The 25,754-nt window shown below is 40.3% G+C and overlaps 1 protein-coding gene across 1 annotated transcript; it reads right to left on the bottom strand.

Annotated features, from left to right (window-relative positions):
- Positions 1-12,048: 12,048 nt before the first annotated feature.
- TXNDC9 (thioredoxin domain containing 9) lies at positions 12,049-25,318 on the bottom strand. Its single transcript, XM_037056790.1, has 5 exons — positions 25,142-25,318; positions 22,316-22,523; positions 19,076-19,194; positions 14,731-14,985; positions 12,049-12,190 (listed from the first exon to the last, which is right to left on the bottom strand). The coding sequence occupies exons 2-5, from the start codon at positions 22,502-22,504 to the stop codon at positions 12,073-12,075; spliced, it is 681 nt and encodes a 226-aa protein (XP_036912685.1). The 5' UTR covers positions 22,505-22,523; positions 25,142-25,318; the 3' UTR covers positions 12,049-12,072.
- Between the last annotated feature and the right edge of the window lie 436 nt (positions 25,319-25,754).

Here is a 25,754-nt window from a genome sequence, read left to right as displayed (position 1 = left end):
TTTTCTTTGTGATACTCTGTTACCATAATTTTTCGTTGTGCTTGATGAGTTCTTCCTCTGCTCTTCCATTTGAACTAGGGAACACTTTTCTTAGTCAAATAAAGCTTAGTTTACTTTGATTCTAACAGTTGAAGTTCGTAATCAGGTGCCTTTCTTTTGTTTTCCAGTAGGTGACACTATAGTATAAAATTTTGGTTCATCTTACCTTTGTTGAGTCCAGCTGCAAGTGAGAGCCAGTATTTTCCACCTCTAACGCCTCTGCCAGAGGTGCCACTAGTGCCCTCCGGGCCTCTGCTGGCGCCCCTACAATCGCTGGCACTTTGCAGCTGTCAGTCTTGCTGTGGTTGTGGGCATTGCTGTTGATGTCAGCGGGGTGTCGGGGGACTGGATCTTGTGCACTGTCCCCACAGGTGTGGAATCTAAGGGGGAGGTTGGGCGGGGAGCCAGGGTCTCAGCCTCCTGGCTTCCTCTACTGCCGTTGAGTTCAAAGGCCCCGCCGCCGAGGGTAAGGGGGCTGGGATCGAGGGTGCCACTGAGGCAAAAGGACCTGGGGCGTGGGCCTGTCACTGCCACTGGTTGGTTACCTGTGGCCGCAGGCGCGGGGGAAGGGGGCAGTCTCGAGTGTCACTTCTGCTGCTGCTACCAGGTTCTTTGGGGTTTCGGATGGATACAGCCGCAGCCAATGGGGGCCAGAATCGTGGGCACCCACCTTGCTGCTGTCTTTTAATATCGGGGTGGGGGCGTGTTAGGGGTGGGTGTGTGTGTGTGGGGGGGGGGGTTACGATTTCACTGGGACTGCGGGCCCAGCCACCCTGGCTGACCCAGCCGTTGGCCCTCTTAGCTGTTCCCATTTGCCCTCTTCTCTGTGTGCTCCAATCCAACCACTTCCTGGTGTACAGATGTGCGTCTCTCTCCTGCGTCCTGGTGTGTGGGTAGGGGCACCTTTTTTGAGTTATGGGTGTCCCACGTGGTGTGAGCATCTCATGCTGCCATAATGCTGATGTAATTCTTGTTAACTTTTGAGCAAGTGAGTTTCTCTGGGTAAGTCACTATAGGCCCTTTATCAAAGATAAATAATATTTTCAGTAATTAAGCAATTTCTTTTCAAAGTTCAATTTGCTTTTCATTAATAAGTGAGTAGCTATATTATGAATTAACATTATTATGACTTTCGGGAAAGTGTAAGACTGTATTCATAGGAATTAATTAAGAATCTCAGGTTTACACCTTAGGGATCAGACACTGATTATCTTTCAGAAAGTCACATTTCAGCTTCATATTAACATTTGCAGGAATTTAGAAGGTATCACACCACTGAGCACCAGAGGAACTGGGAAAATGCAAACACTAATGGAGATTTTCTTATGTGACCAAGAACCACTAAAAGGGAGGCGAGGCCTTTCTGTGAGCAATGATTCTTAGCAGGAAGAAGTGGAGATGCAAGTGGAGATAATCACTACTGTAAGTTCTCCATCTATATTTCTCAGACTCTGACACAGCCTGCTAGGCAATGGTTCTTAAACTCTCAAGCAAGAAGAAATACCTAGGGATTCTGTTAAAGTGGCTGAAGCCCTGGTTGCATCCCTACAGATTAACTCAGTAGATTTGACGTGAGGCCTTGAGCCTTTTAACAATTGAGAACAGTACCGCCCTAAGGATTGCCTACAGTTCTGATGCATGTGGACATTGATGGAACACACTTAGAGAAACAGTGCACTTGGGACTAAGAATCCCTGTAGCTTGGCAAGAGGGTTGACAGATGCACCACACCCCTCAAGTGTGTGGAGATTGAGAACTACAGCTGTAAAAGGAAAGTGGAGCTTCAAAGTCAAAAAGAACTCAGTATAGAATTAAAATAATTTATTATTTTTTCAACTGAGCTCAAGTAAATGTCTGGAATAATAATTCGTGTTAAGAAGTCAAGTCCATTTCTGGGTTTAACTCATTAATAAGTATTTCACTATCCATGGAAGGCCTGGTACACTTGCCATTAGAATTCAGCCTGGTCATCATTTAGGTAATTCTGTAGGAAAGGGTGAAGAAGTGTGAAGGTGTAAGGTCCCTAAGAAAATTACACTTGTTCCTCAGCTGAGTGTTCTAGCCAATCTACCTAGTATAATCACTCTTTTTATTTCTTTAAGTCTGAACTAAGAAAAAAAAAACAATTTCCTTCACTTTGGTTCCTTTTGTGGAGAGTGCACATAGAATACTACATTCTGAAGGGGTCCTGATAAATACAGATGATTCAAATAACTGTTTTAAATTTAACATGCATTTTTAAAATTGTTAGTGTAAAATGAAAGTCTAAGGAATGAGGATTGTGCACCAACTTCTTCCAGGAATGACCCAGGCAGAAAAGAAATTCTTTCTTTCTGGGTCACCAGGTATCTCCTCAAATTCTGCTATGGTGAGGACATGCTAGCTCAGAAGTGTTGAAATCAGAGTGCCAGAAAATGCCCAGCAAAGTTGTAAAGCACACCCTGATAGGAAAAACCAAACACACAGGTGTCATGAGCTTCCTCAAACTAGTATATTATCAAAAAGGCATGAAATAAGCAGGGCTTATTCTTTTTCCAGGACAGATGTGGTGCATCTGTCAATGTTTTTGCCAAGCTACAGGGATTCTTAGTCCCAAGTGCACTGTTTCTCCAAGTGTGTTCCATCAAAGTCCACATGCATCAGAACTGTAGGCAATCCTTAGGGCGGTATTGTTCTCAATTGTTAAAAGGCTCAAGGCCTCACCTCAAATCTACTGAGTTAATCTGTAGGGATGCAACCAGGGCTTCAGCCACTTTAACAGAATCCCTAGGTATTTCTTCTTGCTTGAGAGTTTAAGAACCATTGCCTAGCAGGCTGTGTCAGAGTCTGAGAAATATAGATGGAGAACTTACAGTAGTGATTACCTCCACTTGCATCTCCACTTCTTCCTGCTAAGAATCATTGCTCACAGAAAGACCTCGCCTCCCTTTTAGTAGTTCTTGGTCACATAAGATCTCCATCAGTGTTTACATTTTCCCAGTCCCTCTGGTGCTCAGTGGTGTGATGCCTTCTAAATTCCTGCAAATGTTAATATGAAGCTGAAATGTGACTTTCTGAAAGATAATCACACTTGTCATAAATGACACACTGACAAGCCCTACAGACTGGAAGCCATTTGTAGACAACGCCATCTAGACCACAGATTGTGCATTGTGAGCAGAAGGAGAGACACTGACCTCTGTTGGTTGGGAGAAGTAAAAGCTTACATGTCACTCATACACAGCCCTGCGTCATAAGAGGCTTCCCACTAGCCTGGAACCTAGTACTGGTCTCTTCTACATCTCCTGCAAAGAACGGTTTCAGGAAGAACTCATCTCATTTAAAGATAATTGTTAGTCAAAAAGGATTCAAGACATAGTTTCAAAAAAGATAATAAAGGAGAAGAAATAGGAAATACAAATGGCAGATAAGGACCTCTCACCAGAAAAATAAAATGTCACTGAAAAACATAAAGATGTAGAATAATCACATCATCACATATTCTAAATCCTTTGTAAGTTATCTAAACTTGGTTACAAGTTACCACCCATGTGATCCAAACAGAGAAAGTCTCAGGAAAATAAATTCTGTTTGGAAAAAAAAGGAGATGAACTGTCTGTCAGAAGTGGGGCAACACATTAAAAAGTAAAAGAAGGATGGAAGTTTTGGTTCTTATCTACATGACATATCTTCCCAAATCTTATAGGCTAAAAACCACAACTAAAGAATGCTTGTGAATCTGCCATTTTGATTGGGCTCAACAGAGTTGCCTTTTCTCTTCTGCATGAGGCATCCGCCCAGGCAGTTCAAGTGAACCGGAGAATCCACCTCCCCAGTGGCTTACTCACTCAGGTGGCTGGCAAGTTTGTACTAGCAGGTGGCTGAAAGCTAAGCCAGGTTTGTTGGGCAGGAGCGTGGATTCCTCTCCACACAGGCCTCTCCAGAGGGCTGCTTGGACCTATGGACTATAGATGTCTGTACAACACTGTAGCAGGGTTCTAAAAACAAGTGTTTGAAAGTCAGAAATTAGAATCTGTTGGTCACTTAAGGCTAGACCCTGAAACTGGCAGTGTTCCTTCTATCATCTTCCATTGGTTAAGGTAGTTTCAGAGCTCACCCAGGCTTAAGGTGAGGAGGCTGACTTCCACCTGTTATGGGAGGAACAGCAAAGACATTGTGGCCATCGTGAGTCTGCCACAAAAGAATTTTGAAATCAGAAAAAAAGAGACAGGCATTTTGAAAAGTTGGTGAGAGCTGCAGAAGACAAAACTGAGAAAGGAACACAGTAAATAAAAGTAAATAGTTAAAAAGGATTAGTGAGAAAACTGTAGCTGTGGAGTCCAGACATAGGAAATCCAAAATAGGCATAATTAGTGACCATGAGGAGAATGGAAATAAGAAAATGAAATAATTTAAAGGGACATACATATCTGGCGATATTCTTAAATAAAAGTCTGGAATATGATCCAGTCATAAAAATCTAGAAATAAGGAAAAATATAACAAATATTCTTTTATAAGTGTCTGTATTTTTGTTCTCGTGGTTATTCTTATACAAAACCTTTTTATAAACCTCTATATTCCTGTCCTGACTGGTGTGCTTCAGTTGGTTGGGCATCATCTGGCCAAGTGAAGGGTCGCCGGTTCGATTCCCCATCAGGGTACATACCTGGGTTGCAGATTTGGTCCCTGGTTGGGGTATGTTTGAGAGGCAACTGATTGATGTTTTTTCTCTCACATCAATGTTTCTATCCTTCTCTTTCCCCCTACCTTCCCTTCTCTATAAAAAAAATAAATAAATCCTTTAAAAAAAACTCCGTGTTCCTCTCTTTTAGTGACTAATGGTTCCCTGCTTTGAACAACATTGAAGTTAGCCAGGAATATTCATTCCCCATCTCTTCCCTTCCTTGTGCTTCTAATTTAGATAGTGTCCATATACAAGGCAATTGTGAGTTTATATATTCTTTATCCTCTCCTTATTTTAAAAAGTGTGTTGTATCTATATTATTAGAGCATGTAATGACCTGTAACCCTTATTTCCACAATTTTAACTTAGTTTTTAAAAAAAAATTGAGGTAAACTCACATAACACAAATTTAACCATTTTAAAGTATACAGTTCAGTGACATTGAGGACATGTATGTTACAAATGTCAAATAACCAGATCTATTTAGTTCCATAATACCTACAACACTCCAAGAGGAAACTCCATACACATTAAGTAGTTACTATACACTCAGCCCCTGGCAATCACCAACACGCTCTAAGGATTTACCTGTTCTGGGTACTTCATGTAGATAAAATCACACATCATGTGACTTTTGTGTCTATCTTCTTTCACTTAGAACAATGCTTTTGAGGTTTATCCATATTGTAGCATGTATTAGCACTTCATTCTTTTTTGAGGCTCAGGAATACATTGTGTGCATCTATCACGATTTGTTTATCCGTCCACTGAGGGACATTGGGTGTTTCCACCTCTCAACTGTAATGAACAATGCTGCTGTGAACATGCATATACATGATTTGTTTTAGTAGCTATATTCAATTATGTTAGGGCTATACCTAGAAATTAAATTGCTGGGTTATATGGTAATTTTACATTTAATTCTTTGAGGAACCACCAAACTGTTTACACTGCAGCTGCATTTTACATTTTACCAGAGATGTACAAGGGTTCCAATCCACAACTATGAGGTCGTTTCGGAAAAAGTCCAACCATTGTTAATATAATGAGAATGGTTTGCACAACATTGGTGTAACCTGGCAGCCAGGGAGAGTGAACTGGAATGTGCATGCATGAACAATGATGACTTGACTGTACGAGTCAGTGGGGGCAGTAGACACCATTAAGCGAGCATGAGTACTGTGCGACCGTCACATTCAAAATGACAGAACAAAGAATCTGCATCAATTTTTGTGTTAAGCTTTAAGATTCTACTTTAATGATTCAGAAGTCTGCATCTATGGGCAACTGCTGATTGGCAGCTTCATCACAACAATCATTAAATTGTTGTGCATCACATGTCATACAGAGTTTTTTGGCAAAACATCACATCACCCAGGTGACTCAGGTGACTCAGTCCCCCAGGTGACTCAGTCCCTGTACAGCCAAGATCTGGCACCCTGTGACTTCTGGCTTTTCCCAAAACTAAAATCACCTTAAAAAGGGAAGAGATTTCAGACCATACATGAGATTCAGGAAAATACAACGAGGCCACTGCTGGCGATTGGGAGAACTGTGTGAAGTCCCAAGGTGCCTACTTTGAAGGGCACTGAGGCATCATTGTCCTGTGTACAACGTTTCTTGTGTCTTGTATCTTCTTCAATAAATATCTGTATTTTTAATATACATGACTGACTACTTCTGGGCAGATTTCATATACTAACACTTGCTCTTTTAAAAAAAATCATGCTCATTCTAGTGGATATGAACTGGTATCTCATTATGATTTTGATGTACATTTTCCTAATTGCTAATGATATTGAGCATCTTTCATGTGCTTATTGGCTTTTTTATTAATCTCCTTTGAAGAAATCTTTTTTTAATTTTTAAAAAGATTTTATTTATTTATCTTTAGAGGGGAAGGGGAAGAGAGAGGAAGAGAATATTAATGTATGGTTGCCTCTCATGAGTCCCCTCCTGGGAACTGGCCTGCAACCCAGGCATGTGCCGTGACTAGGAATCGAACCTCGATCCTCTGGTTCGCAGGCCCATGCTCAAACCAGCCACACCAGCCAGGGCTGAGGAAATATTTATTCAAATCCTTTGCCCATTTTTTAAATTGGGTTATCTTTTTTGTTGGTGAGTTATAACTCTTTTTGAATTTGAGGATCAATTTTTCCATTTTTGCATAAAAAGCCATTGGAATTTTGACAGAGATCTGTGGAGGCTGTTGATTACTTTTGATAGCATTGCCATCTCAATACATCTTCCAATTTATGAACATAAGATGTAGTTCAAGTTTTTTGGTCTTATTTACTTCAGTGATGTTGCATAATTTTCAGTGTACAAGTATTTCCTTTGTTAAATTTATTCTAGCCCCACATTGGAGACAGCCCCCATCCACTGGAGACAGCCTTCACCCATTAGTCATGTAGTAGCCATCTCTGTTGTCAGGTTGAGAGCTGCAGCAGGGCAGTGCATGTGTTCAAGAAGCCCTTACGTGTATCTTACTTAACAATGGCCCCAAAGCACCGGAGTAGTGATGCTGGCAACTCGGACACACCAAAGAGAAGTAGGAAGTGCTTCCCTGAAGTGAAAATGTAAAAGTTCTCTATTTAATAAGGAAAACATGTATATGTGCTGAAGTTTAAAAAATATGTTTATGCTGAGGTTTATATCTATAGTAAGAACAAAATTTTTATCCACAATATTGTGAATTAAAAAATTCATGGTAGTTTTATTGTTGCACCTCAAACTATAGAGGTTTGGCTACATCAACTGATAAGTGCTTAGTTAAGTTGGAAAAAGACACTAAATTTGTGGATGGAAAACATGAAAACCTACCAACCTACATACATACATACATACATACATACACACATACACATAGTACCAAACCACTAGGTACTTTCTGAGGTTTCAGGCATCTGCTGGGGGTCCTGGAACATATTCGCCACAGAGAAGGGGGAATTACTGTAGTGTGTGTGGTCTCACTTCCCTTTCAACTTGAAAAAACTTCTTTAGCATTTCTTGTAAAGTGGTTTTCCTAAAAATAAATTCCTAAAATCTGAGAATGTCCTCATTTTGCCTTCATTGCAGAGAGTTTTGCTAGATATAAAATTTTTGATTGACTTTTTTTTCCTTGCAGCACTTTGCATGTCATTTCATTGCCTTTGTTAGCAAACAAAAGTGGGTTTTGCCTGCCAGCTGTTGAACACAGGCATAAGACAAAGGCTGGTGGGGAAGGAAAGACATCTTTATTAAAATGTTTCACAATTTGGAGAAATGAGGAACTCCCCGGCTCCAGTCCAATCTCACACAGACAACCCAAAAAGACTGAAACCTAAAACAAAGCCCAGAAAGTCCCACTGTATCCTTATCTGTCCTTTGGAGCACAAGGCTGTTAGGTGGACTGCTGTCTGGCTTCAGGCTCCCTGGAGTGTGGGTGTGGGCTGGGGCCACCATTGCCACACCGAAGCTTCCTGTGCCAGGGGGCCAGGGCAACTGCCTGCTGCAGCAGCCAGTGATGCAGCGGATCTGTCCACCCAGATCTCAGAGGAAGAGAAGGGGCGAGTCTCTGTCTTCCCTCCATTTAAATCTCCCAGCGGAATCTTCTGTGTGCTCTGAAAGTTCCAGCTACCTAGCCAATCCCATCCTTTTCCCAAGCTAGACTATCAGGTCAGCACCTCCCCATGTTGCCCTATTTTGGAAGGGAGTAAGAAGGCTTTTCCTTTTGTCAAGCACCCTCACCAGTCTTGCACAGAGCCCACACAGTGGCCTCCCAGAACTCAGAGAGAGTCCTCATCCAGACTCCTGTTCATGGCTCCCAGAGTGGTCCCCATTGGATGCCAGTTCATGGCCTCCAGAGCTCAAACAGTCCCCACCAGACCTCAAATGGTCCCCCTGGAACCCCAATTTGTGGCTCCTGGAACCAGAGCTGTCTCCATCAAATCCCAGTTGTGCAGAAACCCAAATGGTGCAATGCCCAAGTGGCATATAGCCCAAATGGTCTGAAGCCCAAGTTGCATAAAACCCAAATGGCCCAGTGCCTGTTTGGCACACAGCCCAAACGGTGGGCCTGGCCCGTCAAGTTGCCTGGAGCCCACATGGCACAGTGCCCACATGGCACACCCTGAATGGCCCAGGGCTCATGTGGCCTATTCAGAATTGCAGGTGTGACCTACCAAGCAGCTCCACAAAGTGGCTCTGCCCACACCCAAATGGCATAGTGCCCAACCCCCAGTGTACATGCAGGTTCGGCTCACCTGGTCTTGGGGGCCCTTTCCTCCCCAGATATGTTTGCTTCCACCACCCCAGCATTTCTGGAGGCCAGTGCCTTGAGTAGAGGTGCAAGGAGATTCCCTGAGACTAGGAAATCCTACCAGTTGCACCCTTGGGGTCAGTCTGCCACAAGCAGCTGGGACCTGACTAAAGTCCTCAGAACCCCATCTGGGTTGCCAAAATGTCACCAAACAAAAGTTGGGGTCAGCTGCCCACCACCAAACACGGGCATAAGACAAGGGTTGGTGGGGAAGAAAAGAGGTCTTTATTAAAGCGTTTTACGATTTTGAGAAACAGGGTATTCCCTAGCTCCAGTCCAATCTCACATAGACAACCCAAAAAGACTGAAACTGAAAACAATGCCCAGAAGTCCCATTGTTTCCTTCCTTATCTGTCCTTTGGAGCACAGGGCTGTTAGGCAGACTGCTGTCTGGCTTCAGGCTTCCTGGAGTGTGCATGTGGGGCTGGTGCTGCCATTACCATGTTATAGTTTCCCAGGGCCCTGCCAACTGCTGAAGCTTGTCATGGAGGGGTTCTGTCTGCCCTCTGTTTAAATCTCCTGGGGAAACCTTCTGTGCACTGTGGAAGGGTCCAGCTGCCCAGCCAATCCCAACGTTTTCCCAGGCTAGGCTGGCAGATCAGCACTTCCCCCTGCTGCCATGTCTTGAAATGGAGTAGAGGGCTTTTTCCACATTCAATAACTCTCCCCAACCTCTTACAGACCACGTGCAGACCCTCTCCCGCAACCAAGTCTCTGCCTGGGGTTAGGGAAATCTGTTGTCACATATCATGTTAGTAGTGCAGCATCACCCCGACTGCCTTGGTCATTTCCTGTGAATCCTCCTCACTTGAGCCTTCCTCTGCCCTACAGTCTGGCCAAGTCTGATACAGATCTATTTGCACCACCCCCAGGTCTCCACTGTTTCTGGTACATCAATTTTTAATCTTAATAGGTTTTTTTTATACATAGTGACTTTTCAAGATCATCACGTCTTCCAACATTTTTATTCTGACATTTCTGGGTGTGGATCATTCTGCTCTAAGTCTCCTTTCTTGGGTTAATGTTTTCATCAACGTTGGGTATTTTAGGCATTATTTCTTATCATTTTCTGCTTGCTTTCCTACTGGTATTCCCACTACACATAAATTGACTTCTCACATTTCTGGGAAGCCATTTGTTTTTCTTCCTCCTGTTCTGGGGATGGCAGTGTCAGCACCGCCTAATCTCGTTTTCCTGATTCTTGCTACTGCAAGCTCAAATTTGTTAAGCACCTCGAATGGTTTTTTCATTGCAGTTATTGTACTTTCCTAGTTCAGAGATTTCCATTTCATTCTTTTAAAATAATTTCTTCTTTATTCTCTATTTGATGGAATTTTATCTTTCTTTACCTCTGGCATGGTTTTAGTTTTTTAAAAAATGTAACAGGTGCTTTTGTGTGCTTTCAACATCTGGCCCACTCAAAGGCAGTTTCTTTTGATTGCCTTTCCCCCTCATGTATGGGTCAGTTTCCTGTTTCTTTGCAGGCCTCACCATTTTTTTTTGCTGAAAACTGGGCACTTTAGATAATATAGCAGCTCTGGGGCTTCATCCTCCCCTCTCCCACAGGGCTTATTTGCTCATTTGTTTAGAGACAAAAGTGGGCTTACTTCAGGTAAGTCCACTCACCTTGCAACATATAACTCACTGATATCATCCTGACTCCAAAACCAGTGACAGTAGTTTTAGCAGGGCTTTTTTACTGTTCAATTCCCAGATCTCCTTGTAAGTGTTGTAGCTGGTCTACTTCTACTGTTACTACACTGTTAACATCCACTAATTGCTAGCAGACCATTCTATTTTTGATAAGCACTGGGGTGTAAATTGCCAAACAGTTTGATGCAATTAAATTCAGGGCCTTGTAGACTTTAAGGTTTGTTTCAACCTTAGAGCTACTCTTTGCTGCCACTTTAATTCTCTGCTAAAATTTCTTACTTTTTGCTTATTACTATCATGGAGCTATTAACCTCCTCTTACATCTCCCCCTCGACTTCCAGTCCAAATCTCCTTTGTCTATAGCAGAACCCTTAAACTTCTTTCACTCTGCTCTATATAAAGTCGGTCCCTTTAGGGGATGCACCCCAATGAAAGCCATTTGTATAGTTTGCTTCTCCCACTGAGCAGAACCTCTGTGCTACTGAACCCATAGCTGGGGGTGGGGAGAGTAGCTTGCTCTTCTAGGAGTGACACCTGTGGTCTTACAAGTAGAGAAGTGAGTAGTAGTCCCTGGTCTTCTCTGCTTGCCTCTCTTTGCATGGAACGTCCATTTTAATCACTATCACTCCAGTTTATGAGTAAGTCAATTGTTAATCTCAATGAGGTTTTGAGTAAGCTGGGGCAATAGTGCTTCAGAAACAGTATTCCTGGTCTGCCATTCCTGGGGTAGATCTGTGCAACAGGTGGGGACTGGGTGGAAGAGAAAAGCAAGCAGTCTGCTCCCCCTAGGGAAAACTGTAGGCTAAGATTGGGAGCTGGTGGGAGGAGGGGTGTGGAGTCAAGGCTCCCATACCACACAGACTCACTATTCTTGCCAAGATCTAGTATGTTCTTGAATAGATGTTTTTGTTTGCTCCATGCTTTTACAATTTCAGAAACTTAACTTTAAAAAAAAATTAATAGCTGATTCAACCACACACAGCACACTGAATAAATAAGCAGTTCTTTAATAGTTGTGTAAATATATTCCTGAAGTCGAGTGTTTATCATTTAGAAGTGCAGTGTGTTACACTAGTAAATGTTACTTCACTTGTGGTACAAAGTAAATAATGCGTGAGAAGTAGTCCTGAAATAGTTCATTGAATTTCTATTTCCAATCCAGTGATAAAATCAATCTTAAAAATAAGAGAATTCAGGTCCTACCGAGGTAATTTAAGAATTCATCGGTTTTCCACAACTTAAATATGAGCTCCACAAAAAAATATTAAAGATGTCTTTCAATGTGATGCAACTGTATAAAACTAGAATATGACCATTAGATGAACAATGTATCAAAATCAACAGAATTTATAAAACACATCTAATTCTAAAGTAAGCAGAAATAAAGACAATTTACAAAGAATTATAGCTGCTTTCTAATCATCATCAGAGTCCGAATCATATTTCTTTCCTCGGATAGTTTTCTTCTCCAGCTTTGTGAAGTTTGTTCCAAATTTCTTTTGGCTCTGAAATGGTGGCTCCATTAAATTTCCACTAAAAAAAAAGCAAATTTAAAAAGCATTTATTCTTTATGATTTAGTACAGTTGGTGTACTAAACTTCAGAAAAATTTACCTTTTTTCCCCACACCGTAACATATAGAGTAAAATTTTCTTTAAAGTGTTGGTGTCAAGGAAAAGGTATCATATATATGTGTGTGTGTGTGTGTGTGTGTGTGTGTGTAATTTATTCATATTTTAGAGGGGAAAGAAAGGAGAGAGGGAAAGAAATATCAATGTAAGGTTGCCTCTCATGTGTCCTCTGCTGGGACCTGGCCCGCAACCCAGGCATGTGCCCTGACTGGGAATTGAACCCCAATCCTCTGGTTCGCAGGCCTGTGCTCAATCCACTGAGCTACTACTATATTTTTTATATTGATAGTTAATAGTGTTAAATCTTACTTTGCACTATTAAATGTTTTAGATCAATGTTTTATTTTCTCTTTTATCATTAATTATTGATTACATTTCACAGGATGCCAACAGCATTTCTGACTGAAAGGCTAAGAAGAAAATCTAAGGTTTTTTACCCTCATCTGTTTTGATTATGCTGAAACTGTGTTAGTTTTTCACTGTAAAAATGACAGAAAAATATGCTATATTTTTTCATAGCCTGTTGTGACTGATTTGGTCCTATTTAACACTTTTTAATATTTAGATTTCTATGGACATCATAAAAACTCATGGAATTCATTAACTGGAATTGGTATGGAACTCTTTTCAATGATGTCTGGGAAATAAATGAAATATGACAATTTCTTCTTTCCAAAATATCTGGGAATATACCTAGCACCTAGATCTTGGTTTTGAAGTATCATCTGCCACTGAAAGGAACCATGGCTCTTTGGAGAAATAGACGGTTCTAGGGAGAGTACAACATGAGCCCCCATAAAACATCTCATTTGTACTCGAGAGAAAGTGCTCAGACAATTCCGGGGACATGACCAAAGGCTATAGAAGACAGTGTGAATGTCTGGCCAAAACTGGGGCAATTTGAAACTCCAAGTAAATAATAATGGCAACAGAACATAATTCATTGAATAAAACAATCCACAGCCCATTCTAATATAAATAAATAAATAAAATTAATGTGAGATATGGAAAAGTTGTTCCTTAAGTCACCATCTGGCCTGGTAGATGACTGATTAACCAGAGCTCAGTCACTTCTACCAGAAATGAGACACCACCACACGCCTCTTGACATGGTGCACTCACTAAGAAGGAAGAATACATTGCTTCCACAGTACACCTGTAAAAAAATGTATAATATGAATCTAAACTTGAAACACTAGACAAACCCAAGTTGGAGATGCTCTGAAATAACCAGTATGTACTCTTCAAAACTGTCAAAGTGCTGAGAAACAAAGGAAGGGTAACAGGCTGTTATAGGTTAATGGAAACTAAAGACACACTGACTACATGCAATGCATTTTCTTTTTTTTGACATGGGACATTACAGGGACATTAATAGAATGTGAATAAGATCTGTAAATTATAAAAATTTCCTGTTTTAATAATTGTATTGTGGTTATATAAGAAAATGTCCTTGTTTTTAGGAAAAGCACACAAAAATATTTAGGAGTAAAGGTACAATATATCTACATTTTCCACTCAAATGGTTAAGAGAAAAACTTAAGATAAAACAAATATAAAATGTTTAAAATTTGAAAATATGGGTGAAGGGCATATGAGCATTCTTTGTACTATTTCCAACTGTTTAAAGTTTGAAAAAAATTTCAAAATAATTATTTAAAATATCAGCATTTTTATTTAATATTAATATCCAAAATCAATTTCCATGATGTAGGAGTCTTTTAGATACATATAGGAGAGATTCAGAGGAAAAGGGGTAGAAAAGCAAAAACGTAATAGAACCTTCTACTTATGAAATGCACTACAACTGTGGAATGGCGGCCTCACAGTTTTACCAATTATTTTTGCAAATAAAGAACAGACAAAAAGGACAAGATGATATGCTCTAATTTGTGGAATTAGATGAATTATTTGTCTGGAGAAAGACAAAGAAATGAATGCAAAATGGAAGTTGGAATTTAGATGGTTTTCAAACTTAAGACTCTTCCCATTAATAATTTAAGCTAAGCATAGCAATGAGATTCTATATATTGTATCAGATTCTATAAGTGAGACAGGAATACACATTTTAAAGTCTAATGTTTTGAAGTCAGTCATTATCAATTTGAATAATCTAGTTTAAATCAGGGGAGAGTCAATTTTTGGGTGTCATTTTGGGTTTCCAGATTATGCAGAATTAGATTCATGAGGATGTTAGCTTCTAACTTTTATAGCTAGGTGTACTCAAAGACTCATTGTTATCCATAACTCAGATTTCTGCTGTGAGATTATGCTCCTAATGCACAATTTAGGAAATACTCTGCTTTTCCCTCGTCAAAGTTTTTCACATCTCAGCCAAAAGATCTTAATTCCATAAAATAAATGTTAACCCCCCAAAAATCTTCTCTGAAAATATCACTGAAAATGAGAATTAAAATAAGTCTATTATTTTATTAAAAGTTACCTGTAATTAAGAATATCAGAACAGCCAAGTCTCCATTCTAGTGTTTCTGTGCTGAAGTCATCTGTATTTCCTAGGTCAGTAAAACCAACGACATAATCTTGTGTTTTTCCATCTTTTACCAGTGCTAGTGTGGGAATGACTTTGATCCTCAGTCTCTCACAAAGGAAAGGTGCTTTTTCCACATTCAGCTTCAAAAATTTGGTCTCCAGATGTTTCTTGGACAGTATCACCAAATGTCTGTCTAATATTTTACACCTGTAAATAACAAATACAGAAAATCAAAAGCTGAAACAACAGATATCTCTGTTTTCAAAAATAAATATTAAGGTACATTAATTTATTTTATGCTGAATTTACTGCCGGGCCATAAATGTTTGTTTCTTCAGTTTCTTCTGGGATATCTTTTCCTTCTGTGCAACCTCCTCTTCTTGTTTAGGAACAATCTGCTCTTTTCCAGTATGGGTCATCTCAGTGTGGCAGGGAGAGCTCCTGGATGGGCTGATCCACCCATGAGCTCTGCTGTAAGTTCTTGTTCACCTGGATGTGCTCAATGACCAGAAACCTACATTTAAACCCTTAAGTTCAGCATTACTCCATGCATTTTGAAGCAAAATATGCAGTAAAAAATTCAGCACTCTTTTGGCCACTGACCGTGTCCAGCCCCAGTGTTTGGCTTAGGCCCACCTACCAACGCCTCTGTTGTAATGACAAATGACACACATTGCTTCTGTAAAGTGATATCCTTAAGATACTTTGTGGCGTTTTGAATACGCATTCCCTTGATGGCCTGGGCAGTTTCATGAGTGTTCTTAAAGTGAACTCCAAGATTTGAACCTTTTGATATGTATGACTTGGTGGGGTTTTCTGGGTAAAATGAATAGCAAACCACTTTCAGAGGTCACCTGTGGCAACTTTTGGGAAGAGCTAAGGTACATGTTATTTTATAGTTTATCTTGAGTCCCATAATTTGGTAGCCAACTGGTGCTTCTGTTAGATGACCTCATTTCCCTATAGATTAGCTGCCTGTGAGAGGTAGAAAAACAATCTATATCTAGATAGTCAGATTTACTCTACTGATATTTATAAAAACCAAAATATTCAATATATGCCTCAAATTGTTAAGTGTTTCACGTTGTTGTCATGTTCACTGTTAACAACAAAAAGTCATTTCCTCTTTTGCATGTTTCCTGGTATCTCACACGGGGAGCTTGAAGGGAGACAAATATGATCTGACAGAACTCAGAAGAAACTTCTCAGAATTAGCAGTGTGCATATGGTGCCATATTTGGAAGTCATTAGGAAAGACAGGTGTCACTGAGAGGGAACTCTTCTAGCTGTGCAACTCTGTCAGCAAGAAGCATATTAAGGGTGCGGGCTGTAATATGGTCATTGTTGTTTTACAATACTAGAACTAACTTTCATTAAGCCATCTTCTACTGAAGAGGAAAACAGAAGTGACAATTTCTTTCAAGTAGATCATACTTAAACTGGTCAATCCTGTTTCTGAAACAGACTATCATAATAATTTTTTTGAGCAGTAGTTCTTAACAGCTGGTATCTATTACATCCAATTTTTAAAATATAAATATGAATCCAAAAATTGCTGGGAGTGTAGCTGGGAAACTCACAGGTGATGCTCATGCCAATAATGCTGACACCACTGGTTTGGATGCCTAGGCTTTTGGGGAGCTCCTTGATCATAGTTTTCCCTGATTAGGTTTGGGTCCAGTGAGTTTCTTTAAAATTTAAATCCTCATCACTTTCCCTCTAAATGTATCTTTTTATATACCACCCTAAATTGCAGCAGTGAGAATTCAGTGAAAATGGTAGGAAAGAACAAATTATTAAAGTGTTTGAATGAAGCTCAAAAGAAATGATAAATGAACTTTTATATGAGAAATATGTTCTTGAACATTCATGTATAAATCAACTTCCATGGTATTACATGGAGTAATGTGGAAGCTATTTGATTTATTTTTGCCTCTTAATTGTTCTTATTACTCAAAAAAGCTTCATTTTTAAATTTAGCTTTCTGACCTTGTGCTTGTGCCTTCAATACTTTCACGATGATTTTCTGCTTCTCAACAAGGAAAGCACGCTTGATCCTGTCATGGACACATTTAGCACACATGGATCCACCACAGGCCCTGCTGAGACTGATGTGCTTTTTCGTTTTAGACAACCTCATTTGAATTTTAGTCTCATAGCACAGACTCCATGAAGTCAGCTTTGGCACATGCCATGTACAGATTCTGGTGTTTTCCCAACCTTCTTGGTATAAAGGTAAACAATCGATTACCAGGTGTTTGAGACAGCCTAGTTTGTTAGAGTCTGTATTCTAACAGGTGAAAAGACTTATACGATCTGAAGAGAAACCAGAGTATAGAGGCTGTACTGTAAGAGCGTCCAATGACATGTCCAATGCTGGACCACTCTGAATGCCTGAAGACACTGTCCCTGAAAGAGCTGGAACCTATCTTAAATAAGGCTATCTAATTAACCCATTTTTAAAAAACACAGAAGCAGCAGCCATGGTGCAGTTAAAATAGCTTTAGGCTTAAAACCTCTTATTACTTGGTAACTGAGTGACATTAGGTGAGCCATTTAATCTCTCTAATTCTTGGTCTCTACACAGGTAGTTTAAAACCTATTTAGCTCAAAGGTTCACTGAATTTTCCAGGATTTGACACATGAAAGTATGCACCACACAGTCCCTATGTGCTAGGAACTTTGATTTTATATATATTACATGTAACTGTATGTGTGTGTGTGTGTGTGTGTGTGTGTATATATATACACACATATAATGATTGAGATTTTCATTTTTCAATAAAATAAAATTTTGTTTTACTTTTTTATTTTTCAGTTTTGTTTGAAGGCTAGTACTCCTGGTGCTGCACTGTTTATATCTCCAACTCAGTAAATATATTTACTGAGAACCTACTATGTGTCAGCCATTGATGCTCTAGGGCTAGGAATCCAAAGCAGTGGATTTGGGCCACAATACAGGCAAATTTTCTACCTTCACAAAACTAACAAGCTAGTGGGTGAAAACATCTAACAATAAACAAGCGGACGAGCAAATCAATCTTACAGACTGATATGATATCAATAACCCACCTCATCATCTATGTCAGAGGTTGGCAACTTAAGGCATATGCGTGCCAATGGAAGATGACAGTGTGCCACAACAGTAGAGGGTTTTCTTGATACTCTTTACCTTCCCAATACCTTTTCCCACTTTCCCTTGGGGGATATTTCACCATCGCAATAATTTTTCCATTTTTATTTTTTTATTCAGTAAGTCTTGGGCAGTCAACCATGAAAGGTGTTAACTAACAATCAACTTGTTTGGTGCTAAACCTAAGACAGAGGCCAGACGTTCTATGACATGAGAGAAGAAGGCAAGGCTAACATGATGGCGAACGATAAAGACACAGCACTGGACCACAGTGATGGCCTAGGGAAGGCAGCCCCACTCACAGCATCAGCCGATTGTTTTCATACTGAATCTAGGTCGGTTATAATCAAGTTTTTATAAACATTCTGAAATCTAAATTAAAAATCAAAAATACTCCCCAATTTTTAAATGTTGGCAATTAATCAAATTTGGGGGCATAAAAAAAGACTTGAATCCACTGGTTTAAGATATAATTTCTTCTGGATATATTTTCATTTTATAAGGGATCTGCCTCCATGGAGGTTTGCAGACTTGAATTGGTTTCAGATATATCACTTTCTTCTCCTTCCAGCCAAGCCTGGCAGTTCTAGCCATGCTTCTGGTGAAAGGCTCAGTCAAGTCAAAGAAAAATATTGTTGTTGCATTGATAAAAAATTTAAGTGTAAATCTCTAAGATTTTTTAAAATATTTTATTTATTTATTTTTAGAGAGAGGGGACAGGAAGGAGATAGAGAGGGAGAGAAACATCAATGTATGGTTGCCTCTCATGTGTCCCCCACTGGGGACCTGGCCTGCAACCCAGGCATGTGCCCTGACCGGGAACCAAACCAGTGACCCTTTGCTTCACAGGCCCGAGCTCAATCCACTGAGCCACACCAGCCAGGGCTCTAAGATTTTTTTAGTACACCTATAATTCAGAAAACAGCCATTTCTATAGAAATATTCTTGTTTTTTAATAGTGTTCATTTATCCTTTTATATGTCATTGGTTTTTAAGTTAATCTTTAAAATAACCACTGCTTAACTTTAATGTATAGTTCTAGTACAAAGGAGCAACTTAGGAAGTAGTTCCTTTTATTTTTCATAATTTCTCTGTCAGCATATTTCTATTCAAAGACCTTTCCATGTTTAAAAAAAAGATAGTCACTGAAGTAAACAAAGTTACCTGAATGTGGAATCTCTGTAGAAATGGCAAACCACTTTCTTACTCTCCTTGACTTCTTGAAAAAAGTCTCTTTCACTAGGGATTTCTCTGTATTCCCCATGACCTTTTGCAAGCCATTCCTGATGTGAAGAAAAGGGAAATATTACACATTTGAAATATCTCTTTCCATACCAGTTTATTTGTGTCCAAGTCAGCATAATATAGGGTGGGGCAAAAGGAGGTTTCCAGTTGTGGGTACACAATGCACAGGTTATTCTTGTATTAATTATTGTTATTTTCCATATGAACAACTGGAAATGTACTTTTGCCCAACTCTCTATTATATAAGTTGATTTTGCCTATAGAGAAAGGTTTCTTATTTTCTAAGTATCAATACAAAAATAGTCTGTGAGCATTGACTATCTCTAAGGCATGGCTCACATTTTAGACAATTATCTGTTTCAGTAACTTAGAATATATGTTTTCTTCGAACTCTGAAAATAAAAATGTATAGATTCAAGATACTTAGAATGTAAAGCCCATTAAATTTCTCTGCACTCACGCTACTAAAATAAAAAGCCTGTGATTCAAATCACTAAAAAGCTTTCAAAAATAATGCTCATGAGATAAAGCCAGTCTTTGGGGACAGGGTAGTGGGTGAAGGCAGGAGAGGGGGATTGCTGCAGCTCCTAAACTCAGGGGGCCTGCTTATTCTTCATGATAACCATGGAGAGGCAGGAACCTCTTCTATACTGGCCGTCCATGGGTAGTATCCTAGAAGAAAAAGTTGTCTACTCACTGCGCCCAGAAACAATAAAGGTCTCCCAAGTCACATAATCCAACCTCCCAAACCAATTTATCAACCACACCTGACAGACCTTTCAGCCTCTCAAACCTTTCCTGTGGCATGAAGCTTTTCATCACAACTGGAAATGTGTTTCCTTTTTCAGGCTGCTAGTTTTCATAAAAAGGGGCACTGGGCTTGCAGGTAGAAGGACTTGCAAGGTAGAATGGACTTGAATAATTGTTCTACTACTTATTAGGCTATGAATTCTGGTAACTTTTCTGAGTCACAATTTCCTCATCTGTAGACATCATGAAGCATTTATCTCATTGCGTAGTTGTAAAAATAAGACAACACAAAGGTAAGTAAAACTGTTTGACACATGAGCTTAAAAAGCATTTGTATGTGTACTCTCTAATTTTTATTTATTTTTAAAAATATTTTATTTATCTATTTTGAGAGAGAGGGAAGGAGAGAAACATTAATGTGTGGTTGCCCCTCACACACCCCCTAGTGGGGACCTGGCCTGCAACCCAGGCACGCACCCCAAACAGGAATAGAACTGGCAGCCTCTTGGTTTGCAGGCCAGCACTCAATCCACCGAGTTACACCAGCCAGGGCTACTCTAATTTTTAGAGAGGTCTTCTCACACTTAAGTACAATATCTCTAACTTCAGTCTGTGCATCCCAGCTTGAACCAAAGATCAGAGAGAAAAGTTCTAATCTTTTTTTCACGTTACCCCTTCAAATATATCTTGCCTATGTTTTTTTTCCACTTCTCCATGCTAAAATTTCCATTTCCTTTTGACTGTTTCTCATACGAAATGATATTTAGATTTCTTACTCTTCTGGTTGTCCTCTGAATAGTCTAATTCCTCCATGTTCTTTTAAAACGTGGGGGAGGTCTGAATGCAGTCTTTCACAAGGTCCAACTAGGAAGGGGCAGGGATGCCGTCCCCTTTCCGCCTCTGCACTCAAGCTAGCACAGCCCAGACACAGTAGTTTTGATGCCCACTTCACATTGGCTTACACTGAGCTGACACTCACAGAAGGCCCAGATATCTTCTCCCTATGTGACATTTCACAGATAAAAGTCTATAAACAGTTTAAACTCTCAAGTAATAATTCCTTAATAATGTGGCACTTCTTGATTCCTTTTACTTGCCAATGACATGTATCCTTAAAAACCTGTATTTTTGTTTTTTAAACAGCTACTATTTCTCTCCATTACTAATTCCTATGTGTTTAACCAATAGGCTGAAGACCTGAACCTGTCCACTTCTTAAAGGGAGGCAAGCTGAGTCCAAACTTCCACCAATGCCCAACAACTCTCTGAAGACACTCGACACACCCCGCACTCTTAAGTATATCTCCTTCACGGAACATGGGCTCCACAGGTGTGTGCTGAATGGGATCAAGCAGGATGGGAACAAATAACAGTGTAGGCTGAGCCTATCTGCCATGTGGCAAATGGGCAGTACCTGGTTCTCCCTTAGGGGTTATCACCCAAGCCTCTGTGGGCTCTTCCTACTTCTCACCTTGCTCTTCTGCTCCCTCCCTAAGTCTCACATCTCTAGCTGCTGTAATAGTAGGGGAGTGCTTGGTTGACCGAGGAATTAGGTTTTAATTAGGAATTAATGAACATAGGTTGACCTATGTCAATTAACATAGGCCTATTGACTGCTTATGTCATTGTATGCATTGGTTTCCCCAATAGCCTCGTGGATCAGCAAGTCAAAACTACTATACAATCTATACTACTCTTTCAAAGATAATAGCTTTAAAAACCTTTAAGGCTTCCTGCCTACTTCCCCAGAAAACATTTTAACAAAAAACATCTATTAAAATGCAATGAAAGCTCCAAAATAATATCCTCTGAGTTACTCCATACAAATTCATTTTAAATTGATTAGTATATTAATAAAAAACTCCTAATAGCTGCCTGCTTCAATTAACTTTTAATTATAAATACTCAGACTATTGTCTTTAACTGCTGACATTCATTGAAGACATTGATATATGTTCCTCACTGCAAATCAGGTAAATTCAAACTTCTACAAAAATATCATAGTTATAACAATTTTTAGTTGCTCATTAGTAACTAGTAGTGTGCTTAAATCTTATCTCATTTGCTTTGAGCTCATGACAGGCTTTACTAATACCTGACAGGGAAACCACCAACTCCTGTTGTTGCCAGTGCTTTTCTTAGTTCACTCCAGCCACGAAAATCTGAGCTCAGAAAATGATCTTGGGCACGTATTTCTATTACTTGACTGTGGATTAAAACATTAACCAGGCCAATTCGAATATGTCTTCAAAACTAATTTTTTTCCAGCCAAATTTTTAATAATGACAGGAACTTTGAGGTCAAAACCTTAAAAAGGAGGACTGCAAAGTAACTATTGACAAATGTGTATATTTAAGTTGTTAGGCGCATACTGTTAAAGCAATGTCAGAAAGCAGGGCAGAGAGGTTACTTGTTTCTGCTGTTGAGCTTTCCTTAGTGCCTCAAGTCTCTTTTCTTTGAGCTGTTCCAAGTCATCCTCATCAATCTGATCCAGTTTCTGAATTTCAGCATCCAAATGTTCTTCCACTAGTTTGGTAGCCTGAAGCAACTGATTTTCCAGGACTTTTGAAAACATGTCGACAGATGCATTAGCTTCCATTCTTCCCAGTTCAGCCTTGCTGCTGGGTACAAGGTTTACAAAGTCAAAAAACAGCAACAGCAACAACAACAACAAAATACTGACCCGTGTAGCTCAGCTAGTTGGGCATCGGTCTGAAAAGCGAAATGTTGCCAGCCAGGTGGATATCTGGATGGGGCATATGCCTAGGTTGCAGGTTCAGTCTCCAGTCAGGGTGTGTACAAGAGGCAATCGATCAATGTTTTTCTCTCCCACTGATGTTTCTCTCCCTCTCTTTCCCCATCCCTTCCCCTGTCTCTCAAAATAAATAAATGAAATCCTTTATTAAGAAAGTGTGAACAGTAAGTTTTTCTCTTATTTTCAAAAATCCTGGCAAGTACATAATTTGTAGTCCACAAATCATGTACTTCAGAATATAAAAAAGGGTTCTGTTCACAACCAAGCACTTCATGTTAGGCTTAAGAATTTTTATTTAAGTGATTTAAAGTTTAATTTTCAGTAGGTTCTAGTGACAGCACTAGGAAACTATTTAGAGCAAAGCCTAGGTGCTTCTGATTTATGTGTTTCACTACACCAAAGCAAAGACAAGTCTTCAAGACCATCAACAGACCAGAGAGAAATGAGTAGTTGGGAGTCACAATAGTTGGAGCAATACTTTGTGATACTCCTACAGTCAGTGTTCTTTATCATAGGAAAAGGGAAGCAAAGCAGAAATGACTGAACAATGGTAACATTTAACTGTTAAGCAAAAGGCACATTTTTCATGGTCTCTGCCTAAATGACTTTCATTTCTTTAACTCTTAAAAGAGCCTATTACAATTTATGTAAAGAGTTCTGCCTGGTGTTCCCTAAGCTTTAGTTTCCATTCCTGTTGTCCCATCACCTAATAAACTCTATGAGGCCACAAGATTGATATTGGTATTGATTTACTGACACTCAGTGTTCTTAATGTTGATGTAACACAATATAACACTCTAAATATTAAGAATATTGATTTTTTCCATCACTCCTCTATGTGAGATAGGAGTTTATACAATCAGATGGCAATACTTATGTGTCCTCCTGGGTTACTACAGAAAGACAATTCATTATTTGCCTATCAAAACAGGAGACTGTTGGCATCTCAACTAATTATGATACATTTGCAAATACTAACAAAGCACTTTTAAAAATCTGAATAAACTGTGAACTCATCCACCAGCTTCTGACACATGACCAGGCCCACACAGACCCTCTATACCTGTTCAACTAAAGAGATATAGCCTTACTACAAACTTCACTTCTGATGTCTTTTTCTTCAAAGGAAAAGCAGTTGAAATGCATACTTCACCTTTGTTATTTCTAGAGCTAGCAATGCCTGGGGCAAAGCAGATGCTCAAAAAATATTTGTTAACTTTGAAGGAACAAACTGTAAGTTCCTCATAAGTGGTATACAATTTTAATGGGGTTGTATTTCAAATGTAGTAAAAGAATTTTACATTCCCTCCCTCCCAAGAAAAATATCAGTAAGACTGTGACCTTCACTAGAGGCTGGATGAAGCAGAAAACTGGATATTATACCCTGACTTGCATGTCAGAACCTGTTCTTACCAGGAACATAGAGATGCTTATACCTGGAGTTTTATAGGATGAGGATAATTTGGAGCAGAAGCAATTAACAAGAGCTGCTCTGGGGGCCTGTAGCAGTGTTCACCACATTCAGAAAGAGAGAAAAATGATGGTTTAGCAATCCTGTTAACTTTTCTCTCTCTTTTTTAATTCTCACCCAAGGATATTTTTTCCCCCAAGGCTTTTGTGGGGGGAGGGGAAGAGGGGAATGAGTGAGAGGGAGACGGGGGAGAAAGAGAGAGGGAGACATGGGGAGGGGTAGGGGAGGGGTAAGGGGGGGGGAGAGAGAGAGAGATATGAATAGGTTGTCTTCTCACTTCTGCCCCAATGTGGGGGGCGGGGCGGGGATCACCTGCAATCTGGGTCTGTGTCCTGATGGGGAATCGAACCCAAGACCTTCTGGTCCATAGGTGAAGCTCCAACCAATGGAGCTACATTGGCTAGGGCTAACTTTTCTCTTTTTAAAAAAAAATTAAAAGTATGTTTATTGATTTTAGGAAGAAAGAGAAACATAGATGTGAGGGAGAAACACCAACTGGTTGCCCCTCATACACGCCCGCCAGGGACTGAACCTTCAATTAAAGTATCTGCCCTGACTGGGAATGGAACTCTCAACTTTGCTGTGTGCAGGATGGCGTTCCAACCAACTGAACCATGCCAGTCAGGGCCTGGTAACTACGATTTTTCCATTTTTCAGTTCAACAGGAACTGTGGGAAAGGACTTGTCCTCAAATTACCAAACCATTTCCTTGATCCCGCAACGTGCACCCGTCCAAACAACCAACAAGGTATTGTTCTCCTTAATTGAGAACAATACCTTCCCAAGGTACACCCCCGCCCCAGAAGTACCCAGCCACTCCTTAAGCCCCCGGGGACAGATAAGACCCAATCTTCTCAGGTGGCCCAATCTTCATTGCCTCCCGGGGCCCAAGCCCCAAAGCCGCCTCAACAGCATTGTCACCAGCACCTGGGCCGCGCCCCTCCACTGCCCAGGCCGGACGTTAACACGGGAACTTGGTGGCCGTGATGTTCATACCACCTCTGCCTCACCTGAGATCTCAGTGACACCTGAGAAGTGGCGGACGAGCGGCTCTAGAACAATCCACTCTGGCTTCACCTTCGCAGCAGCTGCTAGTGGCTACGAACCGGCCGTCACTTTGCCCTCCAGATTGGCTAAGGCCCTTACGCTTTACAGCCCGCGACGCTCCAGGAAGTGATGTACTAGGAGACCGTGCGTGCCGGAAAAGCCTCCTCGACAGTAGCCCGAAACCAAGGTTTCCGGTCCGGGAGCAAAGTATGCTGGGAGTTGTAGTTTCTTAGTACTCAGCTGGCGTTTTCCAACTTAGGCTCTGAACTTCAGTGCACAGGTTATAATGTCAGAAGTCAGGTAGCTACGCTCTCGCTCAGGAGTGACACTCAGACTTCGTTTACATCCTATTGAACCTTTAAAAAAAGTTGAGTCCCCCTGGCTGGTGTGGCTCAGTGGATTGAACCGTGGCCTGTGAACCAGAGGATCACTGGTTCAATTTCCAATCAGGGTACATGCCTGGGTTGTGGGCCAAGTCCCCAGGGTGGGGTGCAGTAGAAGCAGCCACACATTGATGTTTCTCTCCATTTCTCCCTCCCTTCCCCTCTGTCTAAAAATAAATAAATATTTTTAAAA

This window comes from Sturnira hondurensis, unplaced genomic scaffold (genome assembly GCF_014824575.4).
Source record: "Sturnira hondurensis isolate 20B ecotype Veracruz unplaced genomic scaffold, ASM1482457v3 Scaffold0009178, whole genome shotgun sequence".
Taxonomy (NCBI): Eukaryota; Metazoa; Chordata; class Mammalia; order Chiroptera; family Phyllostomidae; genus Sturnira; species Sturnira hondurensis.
Note: the sequence above shows the minus strand (reverse complement) of the source record. Positions and strands in the feature narration are given on the sequence as shown.